Source organism: Lampetra fluviatilis, chromosome 33 (assembly GCF_964198595.1).
Source record: "Lampetra fluviatilis chromosome 33, kcLamFluv1.1, whole genome shotgun sequence".
NCBI lineage: Eukaryota > Metazoa > Chordata > Hyperoartia > Petromyzontiformes > Petromyzontidae > Lampetra > Lampetra fluviatilis.
The window spans coordinates 929408-946018 of record NC_136307.1 but is presented as its reverse complement, the minus strand read 5'-3'; the positions used below and the strand labels follow the sequence as shown (position 1 = coordinate 946018).

At 49.7% G+C, this 16611-nt stretch overlaps 1 protein-coding gene across 1 annotated transcript in view; it reads left to right on the top strand.

The window, feature by feature from the left end:
* LOC144943867 (tRNA (32-2'-O)-methyltransferase regulator THADA-like) overlaps positions 1 to 16611 on the top strand; it is a 118953-nt gene that overhangs the window by 64662 nt on the left and 37680 nt on the right. The window contains exons 18-19 of the mRNA XM_078871703.1: positions 327 to 484; positions 9413 to 9604. Of these exons, the coding sequence (XP_078727829.1) occupies positions 327 to 484; positions 9413 to 9604 (350 nt within the window). The remainder of the gene's footprint in view (positions 1 to 326; positions 485 to 9412; positions 9605 to 16611) is intronic.

The following is a 16611-nucleotide window of genomic DNA, read 5'->3' as shown; positions in this document are numbered from 1 at the left end:
AATGTCTGATGATAATGATGATGATGTTGATGTTGATAATGCTGATGATAATGATGTTGATGATGACGATGATAATGATGATGTTGATGACGATGATAATGTTGATGATGTTGATGATGACGATGATAATGTTGATGATGATGTTGATGACGATGATAATGTTGATGATGTTGATGATGACGATGATAATGTTGATGATGTTGATGACGAAGATGATGTTTATGATGTTGATGATGATGATGATAATGTTGATGATGTTGTTGATGACGATGATACTACAGTGGCCGCGTGCTGGGCCCCCCACCATTGTCGTTGCGTCGCCGCAGGCTCGTGGTGAACTCGGCGACGTCGCGAGCCCAAGGGGCCGACTCCTGCCAGGACGCTGCGGCGGAGTTCGTGTCGGAGGTTGTGGCGACGCTGCGGATGCAGTTCGAGTGCGCCCAGACGAGCATCCTCGAAGCCTCCATGACCATGCCCATGCACGGTAGGTAGTGCACGAGGAGGCACCGTTGACGTCAAGCTCCGGTCATCCTCACAGCAGCAGCTGTTGGCTGGCCTTCGAACAAAGACGGTCACGGCATCGCGCGCTTTCAGATGCGCTTCTGCGGCCGTCTGGAAAGCTCTTCCTTCCGAGATTAGGAAGCCACTGGAGTTATGCCCTTTTAAATATAGATTGTAAACGCATTCCTTTAAAACTACTTTTCGTGTTTAGCTTGTTGTCCTTCCCCCGCACCTCCGATTAGCGGTGCGACATAAGTTAAACATACACACATACACATGCAAGCGGTAGAGGTGCAGCCCCGAAATGGCCTGCTCACGCCACTGCTGATGAAAGGGCCTCGGCTGCGGTGAGCACTGGAGTGAGACGTGGTAATGTACTTGTAGAACCGGGTGTTTTGGCCTACTCCAGCACGCTGGGACGATGTTTTGGAAGAGGTGGGAGTTCCCACACTTGACTCCACCGCACGCGACCGACCGACCGACTCACTGCGAGCATAAACATTTTCACGTTCTGTCTACAAATTTCATGAAAGTGACATTCGTGAGTGGAAGCGTTTTTTGACTAATGTTGGGATAAGTGTGGTTCCTGACTGGATGTCAGAGACCGTAACATCACCACGCTGGCAGATGTTGTTCTTCTTCTCTAAGACGTCATCGTTATCATCATTGTCGTCACTGTCAGGACTCTGTTACACAGTTCCCATGTTTACTCATAAAGTGTATACAAAAATACACTCAACCTTATAAGGCTGTATGAGCCACTTATAAATATACGAGCACCGATGGGCTTGTAAGATGTTCCAGATTTTACCAATTTTACGCTGCCTAAATAGATTTGTTCACAAGAAATTGAAATGAAAATAATTTGCAGTCCTTTGTCACTGTTGTGTGAAGGCTCCGTGCAGCATGTTGGTCCAAGGGGCTTGTTTGACCATACTTCACCACGCTTGTCAGCACAGGCCGGTGTGCGGGGTGGGAGGGGACCACGACCAGTTCGTATATAATCGCTCACCACCGACGCAGTGTGGAATATCGTAGTAGCAAAACTAGCTACATATGTTGCTACGGGCCCTGCACTGAATGCTTTCAAGCTATTAATTCCGGTTCAGTGTTTCTGCACTTGCTCTATTACTATAGTACTATACCGCCTTCAACTTTTATGAACGACTGGGTGTTTAAGGTTAGTAATTTGTCATATTATCCGGCAATACAATTACTTTACTATGCAAGTTAAACATTAGAGTTTTTTTTTATATTTAGAGCCCCTTTATAACAGATGCTACAGGCCCCGCACTAACTTAACCCGGCACTGCACCGACGTTAGCCCGAGGTCGGGAATCGAACTCGGCTCGCGAGGTCCGCAGTGCAGAACTGACGCTTGGTGACGGATTCCGTCGCTCCGCATGGCAGTGGCTCGCCGGCGAGGCGGCCGCCCGCTCGTTGGCACTGGCGGCGCTCGACCTCCGCCCAGAGCGCCAACCAGCCGTGTAAAACGTTAACTTTTTTTCACCGAGCGCGCAATAATGTTTGAGCGTAAGCAAATGTGAAGAAGAAAAAAAGCCGTGGCTATTTTCTTGACTTGGAATATATATTTTTGGGGTAGTAAATTCACGTAACCCTTTTTTGTTTTCCATAAGCATGGCATTCAGGTGCTTTCACAAGTGCACGGCGAGCCCACTTCCACACTGGTTAGGACAAAATGAAACATGTGAGTGTGAGCTGTTAGAAATGTACCCGACAGGCATTTCAGCGGCACTGACGATCCGCAATGTCACCGTGTGAAGGCAAAGTCGACATTTGGCCGCCCGCCGGGCGAACGGGCTAGGCTGTGTAGGCCGGGATTCGTAACCGATTTTCCTGCCAAAAAACCCTTTAGCTTGGTGTGAGAAAACTTGGCGGTGTCGTGCATGTACACGAATGTATTAAGTTCTACCACGATTGATTTTTGTGGTTAAAAACATCTAAGTGTGAAAAATTACAATATTTTTTCTCCCCCCCCACGTTTTCCTTTCAAGTGAACAGAATGGGCCTCATTGTGCCTGCCAAACGTGCCGGTTATTTCGGATGGGTTGCGCTAGTCTCCTGCTCAAAGAATTTTGTATTCAATTATTTACAAGTCATAAACCATTATAAATTTGCTGTGCCCCTTGTATGGTTACTGTGGCTAAAAGCGGCAATAGCGGCAGAATGGCCCTGATTTCCACAGCGTTCCTTACGATCCCAGAGTAGACCATCAGGTGGTGGGGGGTGGGGGGGGGTCCTCTGGAGGAAATGTGCTGCTCATGGTTACAGCCCCACGCGAGAGCCGCCCCTGCCTTTGGGCAAAATTATCTGGAATGCGATACTGGCGATTAGGCCTAATTACCTGGCATTTTGGACCCTCCTGCTGTAATTGTGCATTAATTGGATCCACGGATTGGGCCCCTCCTCTTCCTTTTCCTGTCGGCACTGGCACGAGGCCTCCCAGCTGGCGACCCGTCATAGCCCCTCCGCGGAGCGGGTGTCGGGAGCCGTTACGTGCGGGGGTGTGTGACGCCAGGGCGTGTGACGTGAGGGTGTGACGTGAGGCTGTGTGACGCCAGGGCGTGTGACGTGAGGTGTGTGACGTGACGCCGTGTGATGTGAGGCTGTGTGACGTGAGGGTGTGTGACGTCAGGCTGTGTGACGTGATGCCGTGTGATGTGAGACTGTGTGACGTGAGGCTGTGTGACGTGAGGGTGTGTGACGTGACGCTGTGTGACGTGAGGGTGTGACGTGAGGTGTGTGACGTGAGGGTGTGACGTGAGGTGTGTGACGTGAGGTGTGTGACGTGTGTGTGTGACGTGAGGATGTGTGACGTGAGGTGTGTGACGTGAGGTGTGTGACGTGTGTGTGTGACGTGTGGTGTGTGACGTGAGGTGTGTGACGTGTGTGTGTGACGTGAGGGTGTGTGACGTGAGGTGTGTGACGTGAGGGTGTGACGTGAGGGTGTGACGTGAGGTGTGTGACGTGAGGGTGTGACGTGAGGGTGTGTGACGTGAGGTGTGTGACGTGAGGGTGTGTGACGTGAGGTGTGTTGACGTGAGGGTGTGTGACGTGAGGTGTGTGACGTGAGGGTGTGACGTGAGGTGTGTGACGTGAGGCTGTGTGACGTGAGGTGTGTGACGTGAGGTGTGTGACGTGAGGCTGTGTGACGTGAGGTGTGTGACGTGAGGGTGTGACGTGAGGTGTGTGACGTGAGGGTGTGACGTGAGGTGTGTGACGTGAGGGTGTGACGTGAGGTGTGTGACGTGAGGGTGTGACGTGAGGTGTGTTGACGTGAGGTGTGTGACGTGAGGTGTGTGACGTGAGGGTGTGACGTGAGGTGTGTGACGTGAGGCTGTGTGACGTGAGGTGTGTGACGTGAGGTGTGTGACGTGAGGCTGTGTGACGTGAGGTGTGTGACGTGAGGTGTGTGACGTGAGGGTGTGACGTGAGGTGTGTGACGTGAGGTGTGTGACGTGAGGTGTGTGACGTGAGGTGTGTGACGTGAGGCTGTGTGACGTGAGGTGTGTGACGTGAGGCTGTGTGACGTGAGGGTGTGACGTGAGGTGTGACGTGAGGTGTGTGACGTGAGGCTGTGTGACGTGAGGTGTGTGACGTGAGGGTGTGACGTGAGGTGTGTGACGTGAGGCTGTGTGACGTGAGGGTGTTACGTGAGGGTGTGTGACGTGAGGGTGTGTGACGTGCGGTGTGTGACGTGAGGGTGTGACGTGAGGTGTGTGACGTGAGGGTGTGACGTGAGGTGTGTGACGTGAGGGTGTGACGTGAGGGTGTGACGTGAGGTGTGTGACGTGAGGGTGTGACGTGAGGTGTGTGACGTGAGGGTGTGACGTGAGGCTGTGACGTGAGGTGTGTGACGTGAGGGTGTGACGTGAGGTGTGTGACGCAGGCTGTGTGACGTGAGGTGTGTGACGTGAGGGTGTGACGTGAGGGTGTGACGTGAGGTGTGTGACGTGAGGGTGTGACGTGAGGCTGTGACGTGAGGTGTGTGACGTGAGGGTGTGTGACGTGAGGTGTGTGACGTGAGGGTGTGACGTGAGGTGTGTGACGTGAGGCTGTGTGACGTGAGGGTGTTATGTGAGGGTGTGCGACGTGAGGGTGTGTGACGTGCGGTGTGTGACGTGAGGTGTGTGACGTGAGGTGTGTGACGTGAGGGTGTGACGTGAGGTGTGTGACGTGAGGCTGTGTGACGTGAGGGTGTTATGTGAGGGTGTGCGACGTGAGGGTGTGTGACGTGCGGTGTGTGACGTGAGGGTGTGACGTGAGGTGTGTGACGTGAGGTGTGTGACGTGAGGTGTGTGACGTGAGGTGTGTGACGTGAGGTGTGTGACGTGAGGTGTGTGACGTGAGGTGTGTGACGTGAGGTGTGTGACGTGAGGGTGTGACGTGAGGTGTGTGACGTGATGTGTGTGACGTGAGGGTGTGACGTGAGGTGTGTGACGTGAGGGTGTGACGTGAGGTGTGTGACGTGAGGTGTGTGACGTGAGGTGTGTGACGTGAGGTGTGTGACGTGAGGTGTGTGACGTGAGGTGTGTGACGTGAGGTGTGTGACGTGAGGTGTGTGACGTGAGGTGTGTGACGTGAGGCTGTGTGACGTGAAGGTGTTACGTGAGGGTGTGTGACGTGAGGGTGTGTGACGTGAGGGTGTGTGACGTGAGGTGTGTGACGTGAGGTGTGTGACGTGAGGTGTGTGACGTGAGGTGTGTGACGTGAGGTGTGTGACGTAAGGGTGTGACGCAAGGCGTGTGACGAGGGAGGCGCCACTACCATCGCATCAAGGGTTTGCCATCCAAATGCGGTCGCGATGAACGTCGGATGTTTATCTGCAGTCGGGGGACGTAATCGATGCCGGGGGGTTGTTTTTGTTTTTAGCGCAGAAGAGATGTTGTAGAAAACGGCAAAGGAAAGAAAAAAACACAAAACGTATCCAGTTAAAAGGCTCTCTTGAGTTGAGTAATTTCACTAAACTACCCGCAAAGACAGAATTGTGTTCAACAAAGTGGTTTCCATGGATATATTAACTCACGGGTGAGGCTGAGAGTATATTGGTATAAAAATAACGTTGCCAAATTTTAAGTCAGCGTAGGCTTTGGTGAAATGTTTTTCATATTATGTTTCTCATGGTCACGGCATGAAATCGTCTCTAATGTCCAACTAAATGTGCTGCCGAAGTCTTTTAAAGTTTATTTTGAACCCCGGGGGTAGGGTGACGGTGTCATGAGTTCAATTCCCTACCGCATCTAACGTGAGTGAAAAATTACATCTCATATCTATATTTTCGCACCGGTGACCAGTGTGGTGAAGTTTGGTTGAACAGCCCCCATGACTTACTCGGCATGGGGTAGGCTTTAATCCAGCAGTGGATCTTGACAAAGGGTTGTACACTTTTTACATGTATCTTGCAAACAATAAAAACCAGTCCCGTCGTGGTGTCAAGGTTAGGCATAAGTGATTGCTGCCGATCCTAGGCCAGAACTGGGCCATTCCTGGGCCAGCAGAGCCTTGCTCCCGGTGCTCATGGGAATGACGAGTAAGGCAACCGATGTCGCTCTGACAGGACCAGGAGAATCGTCCCAAGTTCTTCTCTCGAGTTGACTTTGGAGTCGACCTGCTGACTGGCAAATTATTGTGGCACCCGCTCGTGTCGCTGGATGGACAGAGGCGGGGGAGGGGGGTGTACTTAATGAAACGCTCCCCATTGTTTCAACTGCCGCGCCGGGGGATCGAACCGGCCGGCCTATTGATTTGCCGCGGCGAATGCCCGGAGCATCATTGCATCGCGGCAGCGGCGCTCGATGGGCGAGGACGTTGGATCAAATGAGCGGTGCGGGATTCGCGAATGGCAACCGGGAGAGCCGTTTCGCAACCTCTACTGCCGGTGGACTTTCATCGGCAATCGAGCGGTGGCTGTGTGGAGTTGATGTTGAAATTTGGTCTGCTTCCAGTGCAGGGCAGAAAAAATTACAATCATCCAAAATATTGGTATTGGGCTTCCCAAAATTCGTTTTGGCCATTCGCTCACGCACTATGTTGCCGGCACCCTGGAACGTTGCCGGCACCCTGGAACGTTGCGGGCCAAATTTGTCTTCACGTTGTGACGCTTTAGAGAAAATCTCGCTTTTCGTTGGAAATCTTGGTCCGCATCACGGAGCAGCCGTTCTCTCACCGTGTTGTTTTTCTAGGCGTGTAACAGCTGCGTTTCCAGTGTTCGGTGGCTGATTTTGGCTGGAGTCGTGGCAATAACTGAAAATATCAGTGCCTTGATGTAGCTGCGTTCGCTCATTGTGGAAAAAAAGCAATGTAATTGCAGGCTGTTTACCATCTTGAGACGCGTTGAAATGTGATGTGATTAGTTTTTTAGCGCACATCAAGAAGGCAAGACAAACGCCTTTACGTGGCACCATGAGGTTCATGTTTTCCTTCCATTTAGGAAACACGTTTTCTTTGTTGTTCTGCATTTGTGAAACGTTCTGCCTCTGTAAATCCAAAACGTTCGTGACAAGAATGGCACAAAATAAAAGCACTGATGAAAACCACATTGTAATAAGTAATGTTTTGGAATGTCGGAGCCCGTAATGAATAAATGCGGTATACGGGGAAGGCTTTAGACTCGGGCCCTGTGCGTTGAGACCTACGTGTTTAAACTTCACGAAGCCACGTTATTATTTCCATAATAGAGGGGTTGTTTTGGGTTAGGTCGCGTAAATATAAATACATCGTTAAACCCGCCACCACCCGACACAGCCAACGAGTAAGGTTTGTCACGTAAACAGAACGTGCCAATTCGTCACTAGTACAGCACACCGGTGTGTTGGAGAGCCAAGCCACAACATTTACAATCTGAGTACGACGTTTCGCCAGTAATTACAGCTAGCTTCATCAGGCGGACAGCAGCCAGATTTGTGTAGAAATCTTCCTGTTTCGTTCCTTAAATAGAGGGGTAGATGTGATGACATCACTTGTGAGCCCTTCACGTGCGAAGGGGGGGGGGATTATTGAATGCATATCAATGACAATGGGTATCCATTGCCGGTTAGGTTATTTGTACGGTAATCGACAAACATTATGCATTCACATTGTTAACCACTCATATTTACTCGATCTAACCCAAAAAACGTATATTTGGATGATATTGGTCATGACAGCCTATGTGTTAAACACTGTTATTATTTGTCTCATACTTATTTGTACGATGCCTTTCTTTTGTATTTTGTAACATGCATAACTCAAGAGTGGTGAAACAGATTATTGGGAGCAGGGGTGTAGTGGTTATTAGCAATACTGCGCTCTAAACCTAGTAACCTGAGTTTGATTCCAGAGGACAGCTCCTCTCCTTCCCCGCCCAATCAATTACACCAACCCGCATTGGCCAGCGTGGTGAAGTATGGTCAAATAACACTCATGGCTATCACGATATGGGGAAGCTTTCATTCAGCTGCAGTGAATTGATAAGGAGATTTAAATTAATAATTGTTATTATTTTTAAAAGAGGCATATTACTAAACTTAAAATCTAGAATTGCCGAGGATTTTTTACACATTACGATCTACTTCATAAATACACATGGGAGATCAAAAAAATAATACATATTATTCATAAAAATAAATTTGGTTAATTATTAGTAATATCACGTGATTAATTTATTAGTTTTCATTTTAATTTATTTAATTTTTTACCTACGTGACTTTACCGAAAAAACCTAAGAGTATGAATCCTCGGCAAACCAGGAATAATACAAAATGTTCAATTGTTGCTGCAGAATTCCCTTGTGTTTAATGCTGTACCCTGTGTAGTGTTTTACAGACGGACTCTTCAACGTCTTTTGTAGCACACACTTTTATTAACACGGTCCCTATGCACTGAGGGATATACGGTCCCCTCACCCGTTACACTCAGAACGTACAAGCCCCCGTACCCTACAGGCTACTCAATATCCCGCTCTTTCAGTGTCCTCTGACTGGACCTAGGGAGATGTCTCCCGACCACTGGTTACACTGAACCCTAGCCCTGATAAGGGCTGGAGGGCTTGGTCCAGGGTCCTAAGCTTCTTCCGCTGCCTTGGGTCTTCGTGTGGTTCAACTCCCCGAGAGCTCTGAGCGCTCTGGCTTTATACTTGCTCGTGGCCGGGTTGTCCAATCCCCGGCCACCTTGTGGAACCCTGTGATTGGTCGTTCCCAATATGCTTTTCGATCCCAATTCACCCTATCTGACCCTGACCGTTTGGTCGCGCGGGAAAACCTTGTTTACGGTCAGCTCTCACAGCTTGTGAAACCCTGACCGTTAGTTTGAGCGGGAATACCTTGTTAACGATTTGCTCTCCGAGTTTGTGAATATCGAGTGGGTAACTCTACTACACCTGTACTTTGATGCTTAATGTTGTACCCTGTACTTTTCTGTGGGTTTAGGACACAAGGCCATTTTATAAAACATTGCCTTTTACATATGTTATCAGCTGAAGATTGGTAACATGTGTAAAACTTTTATTGATGGTGTTATTTGTGAGTTTCGCTATTTGCGGTGAATCATACCTTGCAAAGACTAATGTTGAAATGATTCCCGTGGGGGGGGAGAAGTTAATGATCTAGCCACTAATTGATTATCTGGGCAAATTTTTGTTGTGAGCCCTCCACCACGGGACATAGCCAAACAATTCAGAGTGTCGCTTGTGCAACAATTGAACGTGGCTATTGTTATTGTTTCAGCCTGAAGAACAATACTCACAACCAACTTCACCATTTAGAAACGAGGTTTCGCTTGAAACTGCATCGGGCAGCTTCAGGTCAGAGACCAAGTGGTCAGAATAACCGTTGTCTCCCGTGTGTCACGACACCACAGGAACCGTAGAAGTGGACATCCATCTCAACGACGGCCCAACTCTTCTGTCTTGCAGGAGCGATCATGGCGCTGCGTCGGTGTCTCACCGAGGTCCCGGAATCTCTCGTGCTCTTTGGAAGCTCCCAGAATTCCGCGGCGCAGCGCGGCCTCATCCCCAGCCTGGTCGCCATGGCCGCCGCCATCTCGCGCTTCATCCTGCGAGTGCTGTACGGGGCACCGCACGGGGGCAGCACCGACCTCGGCACCGGTGAGGAGCTGCGGCGGGGTCGTTCCGCTCCGCTCTGCGGTTCCCTCGGGAGTTACCCCAATAACCAGGTTACCCCGATAACCGAGTTACCCCGATAACCAGGTTACCCCGGTAACAAGTTTATACCGATAACTGATTTGCACCGATACCAATTTACGATAACCGCATTCAATTGATAACCGATTTACACTGAAATCTGATTTACACCGATAATATAATCGATTTCTAACGATTACCAATTTAAACTGATAACCGGTTACCGGTGTAACTTGGTTAATGCGATAACCGATTTACGCCGATAACTGATTCGTCTTCTCTGCGGTGCGTCTCAAGCGTGCGTCTCCCGATGCTGCCCTTAGAGCGCTGCGGAGCGTCCAGTTCCAACTTCTCCGCCAATGTCCACGTTTGGGATCCGCGTCACAGCGGGGACTGTTGCAGCGGTGCGTGACGCACGTGCGTCTCTCGCTTGTCATTGTCGGGTTCAGTTTTCCCAAAAGCCTCTTGAGTTCGTCATTTTGATCCCGACCCACCTTCTGATTGTGTCATTAAGTTGTACGTAAGTTTAGTTTTTGTCCTATGTGTCTCGAGTCCAACTTTGCAGCCTTCTCTTTATTCGAGAAACAAAGGGGGGACACGTGGATTAGAGAACATAGCGCAGGTTCGTAGAAAGTGGGCTCGGACAGGAGACATCGCCAGAAGGGATGATGGCCGGAATAACTGCTGCTGAACTATTTGAACCTGAACCGAGACTTGCCCAGCATCATCCCCCCTTCACAACCCACATTGACCAGTCTGGCGAAGTATGGTCAAACAACGCCCATGACCGACACGGCGTGGGGGGGCTTTTATCCAGTACACGGATACTATGAATGTGCGCTTTCACACACACACACAACAAAGACTCCCCTATAGGCGTATACCGTTTGAACAAATACACACAGATATTAATGCCAATACCGTGCACAAGGAGGTGATGTGGCCAACATTACGCCCAGCCATCTTTGTCTCTCCAGAGTTGGATGTTTCCACCGCTCACCCACGTGCTCATTTCATGGCTGATTTGACCGCCTTTGGTGTGAGCCATGGCCAGGAATTCAACTCGAGGCTCCGTGGTCGTGAGCACACCCACGGTGCCGAGGAGAAGCGGGATGACGCCTCGGAGACTGAAAAGGCATTCGGTGGAACGTTTTGTCCGCAGCAGCAGCAGCAGCAGCAGCTTGTGTGCCTGCTTTAGAACACTGCCTCATGTTTCCAATAAACGTAGCCCCCTGCATTCCTCACCTCTTGAGCAATAATCGGAATTGATGTTAGAAAGCACTACCCCAACAGCAGTGCAATATATATATGGAAATGGCATTTTTATTTGCAACAACACGTCAAGGATGTTATAAATAGGAGTGCTAAATCGTTGCGTTGGTTCCGCTGTGGTGACGACTGAACGGGTTCACGGAGAGCGGTGCTACACTGGCCACCTCCTCGCAACGGCGATCTCAGCTTTCAGCGTGACGGTTGTTGTTGTTGTTGTCGACCATCTTCTTCTAAAACAAATATTGTGGGCGGAGACCGCGACGGTTGTGTCAAAGTACGTCTTGACAGTTGTTGTCGTCGTGTCGCGTGAACGTCGCTCGGACTCGGGGCTCTCACCGTGAGGTTCCGCGTCCGCCGTGTAAGTCAGTCGGCGATGGTACAGCGAGGTTAAGTCACTCGGCGATGGTACAGCGAGGTTAAGTCAGTCGGCGATGATACAGCGAGGTTAAGTCAGTCGAGGCAGGTCGTGTGTGGCAGGGTAAAGTGTGGGTACTCCCACCACGGGTGGTCAGCGTGGAAGAGTAGACCAAATACCCTCTAGAGCTCCCCTGTAGTGGGGCACGGCCTTATGTTTTATTAAATCTTAAATGTGGCGTGATTTTCGGTCTGAAATCACTGCACAAAGGATACGTATCACATAGCGGTTGTTTAAAAGACTCACGTTGTACGAGAGCGGACACTGCTTGTCTGCTGCACAGGTAGAGGAACATTTGTTGATGGTTGTGAAGGCCGCTGGACAATATTGCCATTTGATGTTCCAAACGGATATTTTTGTTGCCTTCGGCCGGGTGGAGGAGTCACTTCCCGCTGTCTCTTGCCAATCAGAGCACAATTGCGGTGCAATTCGGATGTCAACCGATTTGCATACATTTTTGAGCATTTAAAATTTAAAGTTAAAGCACGCTGAGACCTCGTAAGAACGTCGGTTGTTGAAGCACATGTTACCGTTCAAAAAAGTCCTCGTTGTTGCCACGTTGTGTATGACATTGAACCTGCCGAAGAAAGCAAAAAACAAACAAAGCGGTGTGGAATTCTCACGAGGAGGTCGCGCAAGGTAACGGCTTACGGGTTAAAGCCACACATCCTGTGTCACCCTTTGTAACCGGAGCACTTTCAATCGTGGTATTTGTGTAAATGCAAGTAGGGTGGCTGAGCTCGACAATACCCACGACAACAACGGCCTAAGACGTGTTATCCATTTACTTTAATAAATAACACGCTTGGAACCACGGCAGAGCGATCGCATGTGGGCAGCATCAATCACGCAGCACGGTGGCCTTCCCGCAGTTGATGTCATCGGTGAAGGTTTTTCTTTAACAGTTTTTTCTTTGCTTATCTCTACGCGCCCTCGCCCACGCAGCAGTGTCCATGAGGTCACCACAGTCAGCCGATTAGTAAGTTGCGTGTGACGGGGTAAAGTGTGGGTGCCCTCGCCTCTTACAGGATGTCCGGCCTGCATGGAAGAGTAGGCCAAAGTCACCCTCGGGGAGGAGTTGCCTCGTGGATTATGGTATTTGAGTTGAAATGCACATCGCAGATTTGATTCATACAGCGGCGTCTAAACGCGACCACATCTCAAGGTTCTCTGCAGGAACGGTGGTCAAAAAATATGTGCCCGCATTTCTAAGAAGTACAAATCATGTGAGAACACTAATCTTATTACGAGCGAGAAGCGGCCTATGGGTTCCGTTTCATGTGAAATGCGCAACAGATGCACAACAAGAAACATTTGTGGGCAAATTTTTAAATTGGTTGCTTCTTTGTACTAAGCAGCAGATTCCAAAGCTGTGAGGCACATCTTCTCTGTGCACATTCAATGCGACATGCATTAACCTGGAAAAAGAATACGTATAAATCTCTACGTATATGTATGTCACCATATTCCGTTATACTGTGCTTGAAGAGAACGAATAGGACCGTTTAGCCGTGGCGTTCCACGGGGAGTGGGGCAGCAGGAGCGGGAAAGGGCAGGGAAGCCGGGATGGAGGTCCCCAAGTGGACGGACGGGGAGGCCGCTGCTCGCGACACGCGGGGGCCCCCCAGATGCCTGCGTGATGCCATTCCACTGGGCCTGACTTGTCTGAAAAGTCCAACGTTTCCTGCAAAATATTACAGAGCCGTGGCGCGTCACGGCTACAGCGTGGAACAGGACCCCTCAGACAGCGCTGTGGCCGTGTGCGTGGCGCGTGTAGCTCGCTCCTCCGCTGCCCACGCTTGGTTCGTGGCCACGCGCGGTGCCATCGGGAAGTGGTGTTTGAACGTCGGTCTACCACCCGGCCTGTAGTGAATACCTGTTACAGTGAATACCTGGTACAGTGAATACCTGGTACAGTGCCTGAACATCGGCGGTGGGGGGGACACAAAGGCAGGATGTGAATCCGGCCGCACGACTCGCTGGTGCCGTGCGCCGTGTTTGTGCGCGTGAGCTGAAGTGCGTGGCTGTGCGCGCCGCGGCCTGTGAGTCTGTGTGCGTGTTCACAACGGAGCGGGGGAGCGGGAGCGTCGTGCTCGGCACGTGGCGAACATCGGTGGTGAATTTAGGAACTGGTTCTGGGCCTCCCCTATGTCCACTCGGCCTAAATTAGTACCTGGCGTGTAAATGTCAGCACTTGGGAGACAACCGGGCGTGGCTCTGACCACGAGTGCCGTACCGGCCTTTATAGGTGCTCGCTAACAGCACTACTTTTCCCAATAGTCTGTTTGGCTTATTTGAGACCATCTTGCTTTATATTTGTCCATGATACAGAGTACACACACACACATAATTGTGTCGGTTTATGCTGTCTTCATAATCTGTGTCCATGCATATTCAACTGTTGCAGCCAGAGGCGAATGTGGTGCCGGATCCCATCGGTTTTGGTGCGATCAGGTGCGCAGGATGAAACTCGGTTGAACACAATTCTCCCTGTCACAAGAGAGACCTTGGAGATATTGGCTTTCTAGGCTCAGTTGCTAGATTTCACTATTTATATTTTGAGGTCATTTTTTGTTTGTGATGTACTATATGTGTGTGCTGTGTTATATGCATATTCTATTTATTTTTGTGCTGGTTTTGGCTCGATAATATACACAATGTTAGCCGTGGCCTGGAGTTGAACCCAGGTAGCCAGGTTTGTAGTGCAGCGCACCACCACTCCCCGATGTGAGCCGGGGTAAATAGTCAATTCTCATCAGTATCTAAAGTAATATGTTGGTGTTTTCATATTGCTCCTAAGAGATAAAGGTCAATCTTGAAAATGCTGACTGCGTAAACTGTGTCTGGATCTGTGACTTTTTTTCGGTTACCACGTTCGTAAAACTATACCGTGCTCATGAAAAACATTTCACAGTCCACTCGATGCAAAGTTACGCACTCCTCACGCGCATGTCGTGCCTGTAACCCGCACTCTAGATCCACAAAGAGTCCCGTAGACGCTTCGCTCAGTCTTGGTGAAGGTTCGGACCGCGCGCGGGATCAGATTGTCGCCGTGTTGGTGTTTATTATACGACACTTTTCGAAACCCAAATCGAATTTTACAGCTAGTCAATCACGAGCAACTGGTTTCCTGGAGCGTTTTTTGTGAGAATGTGGGTGGTATTGTCCGCGCATCGCCGAAGTAAGACGGCCTTTTGTCGTGGCCACCCCTGTCGTGAGACGCAATTGCACGGTAAATGCGTCTGTAAAAATTCGTATTGTGTCGGCAAACAGAGCAAAATAGATTTTTTTTTCTCTCTCTCATCCAGAGCATTAAGATTAACACAGTTCCTTTTGCTCTCTGGGTTAATCCGGCCAGTGTTGATACACGGTGCTCTTAGCTTATGCCAGTCTGTCGTCTTGACCGCCTGATTTCACAGACAAAATCCATCGTTATTACACCTAACGTTTTTTAAGAGGATTAAGGTATTAGCTGCTTTAGAAAAGCCGTCTAATCTTCCATTCAGTGGAGAGAAAGAGAAAAAATAGACTATTTGTTCTTTTTCATTTTTCAATTGCCCTCACGGATCAAAAGGAGGATGCTTTAAAACCTGGTGCTTTCACTCCACATAATGGCCCAGGCAATGCGTGGAGCCTCAAGCCCAAACGCACATTGTGGCTCCGTAACTCACACATTCACATGTAGGACAATATTTGCGTGCGCAGCGGTGATCCGATGTGGTACAGTTGGGTCTTTGTGGCCGGTAAACAAGGCGAGGGAACATCCATTCCCGGCTGTTGACCGCCGCCGTCCGTGGTGGTGGCTGGCGAAGCGAAACAGTCGTCTTTCTCAAAAAACGACACGAAAACAAAATTGTCAACAACAACAACAACACCTCCGTCAATAACACCGTGGCCTCGGAAGGCAAGGTGTATCGTAGGTGACGTTCCGGGCAATGGCCCTTCTTCACAGCACCGAGACGCAAACGTAGCGTCTCTGTAATATTTGGTGCTTTATAAATGTGGACGTATCGCGATAGGCGAGGGTATGAATTCGTAGAACCTTTAAAACAGTCTGCATCAGCAGCAGGCCATGCTTTCCCACCTGATGACGGACGCTTGTGTTGCGCCCGAAACGTCGTGATTTAATTTCGTTGTTTTCATTTATTTATTTTTATTGTTTACCTACATGACTTTACCGAAAAAACCAAAGAGTATGAATTCGTACAAGTTTGCGTGCCTGCCAAATGGTCATCGTGGCCACATCTAGCGACGCATCCAAACTCCATGCCTTGCTCTTCATCTGGTTTTTCGAGAGCTCGTAAGGATGGGTTTAAAGCGGTGAATGAAGCTGATGACAAACCCCCGATATCTCGCACAGATGAGGATTGGGTCACAAAAGCGTAGGCTTCGGTCAGAGTCCCACGATGAATGTCAGTTGCTCTCCGGTTCCGAGAAGCTGTGACAGAGTGGCTGTCTCACAGCTAGGAAGGTTGCGCGTTGGTCGGGTTCAGGGGTCAATTCGAGTTCCACTTTGCGCAGAGTCAGCTCTCATTGTGTTGTAGATTCATCCCGGCCGTAGAAATGTCCACCACCGGTTTATGACGAGTTGAGGACTTTCTGACGCTTGTTTGAGTTGAGGGATGTACTCAGTACAGGGATGTGAGTACGTACGTTGAACTTCTTTCGCACCATACGCAGCCAACCTTGCGAATCGGAGGTGCAGGATGTACGTTGCTTACATTTTGTTAAGCAGACTCGCATAATTATGCCAGTCGTTTTGTGCAAGAGTTGAAAACTGAAAACACGAGCTGAGATATGTATATATGAGTTGAATTCAGATTTTTTTTTTTTTGCTGAAGATGAGAGAAATTTTCACTTCGGCCTCTGTGGAGGAGGCTGTGAACGACTCCAATGGGTGGCTGGCTAACGGCAGTGAGCAGCAGAGTACCACGTGACTCACACAGAGTCAGGTGGCACCATGGGGAGCAGAGGTTGTGTATCTACCAGTACCTTTAACACTTGAATGTAATAATCGAATGTGTCATTTACATATTTTAACTGACATGTTACTAAGACGCTTTCAATTCGTGTGGTCACTGCAGCGGTTTAATTTGAGATGATCTCTCTTGTTGCAAGCGGGCGTTGGGTGGGTCCGCGGCTCTCAATTGCAGCATCTCGAAACTTGTGAACCCCGCCAAAGTTGTAAAGTCAGATCCTACAAACGTGACATGGAGGAACGCGCGGGACACAGACGACAGGCCACAGGGGAGATCGATTTCCCGCGATCGCTGCGATTGCACGG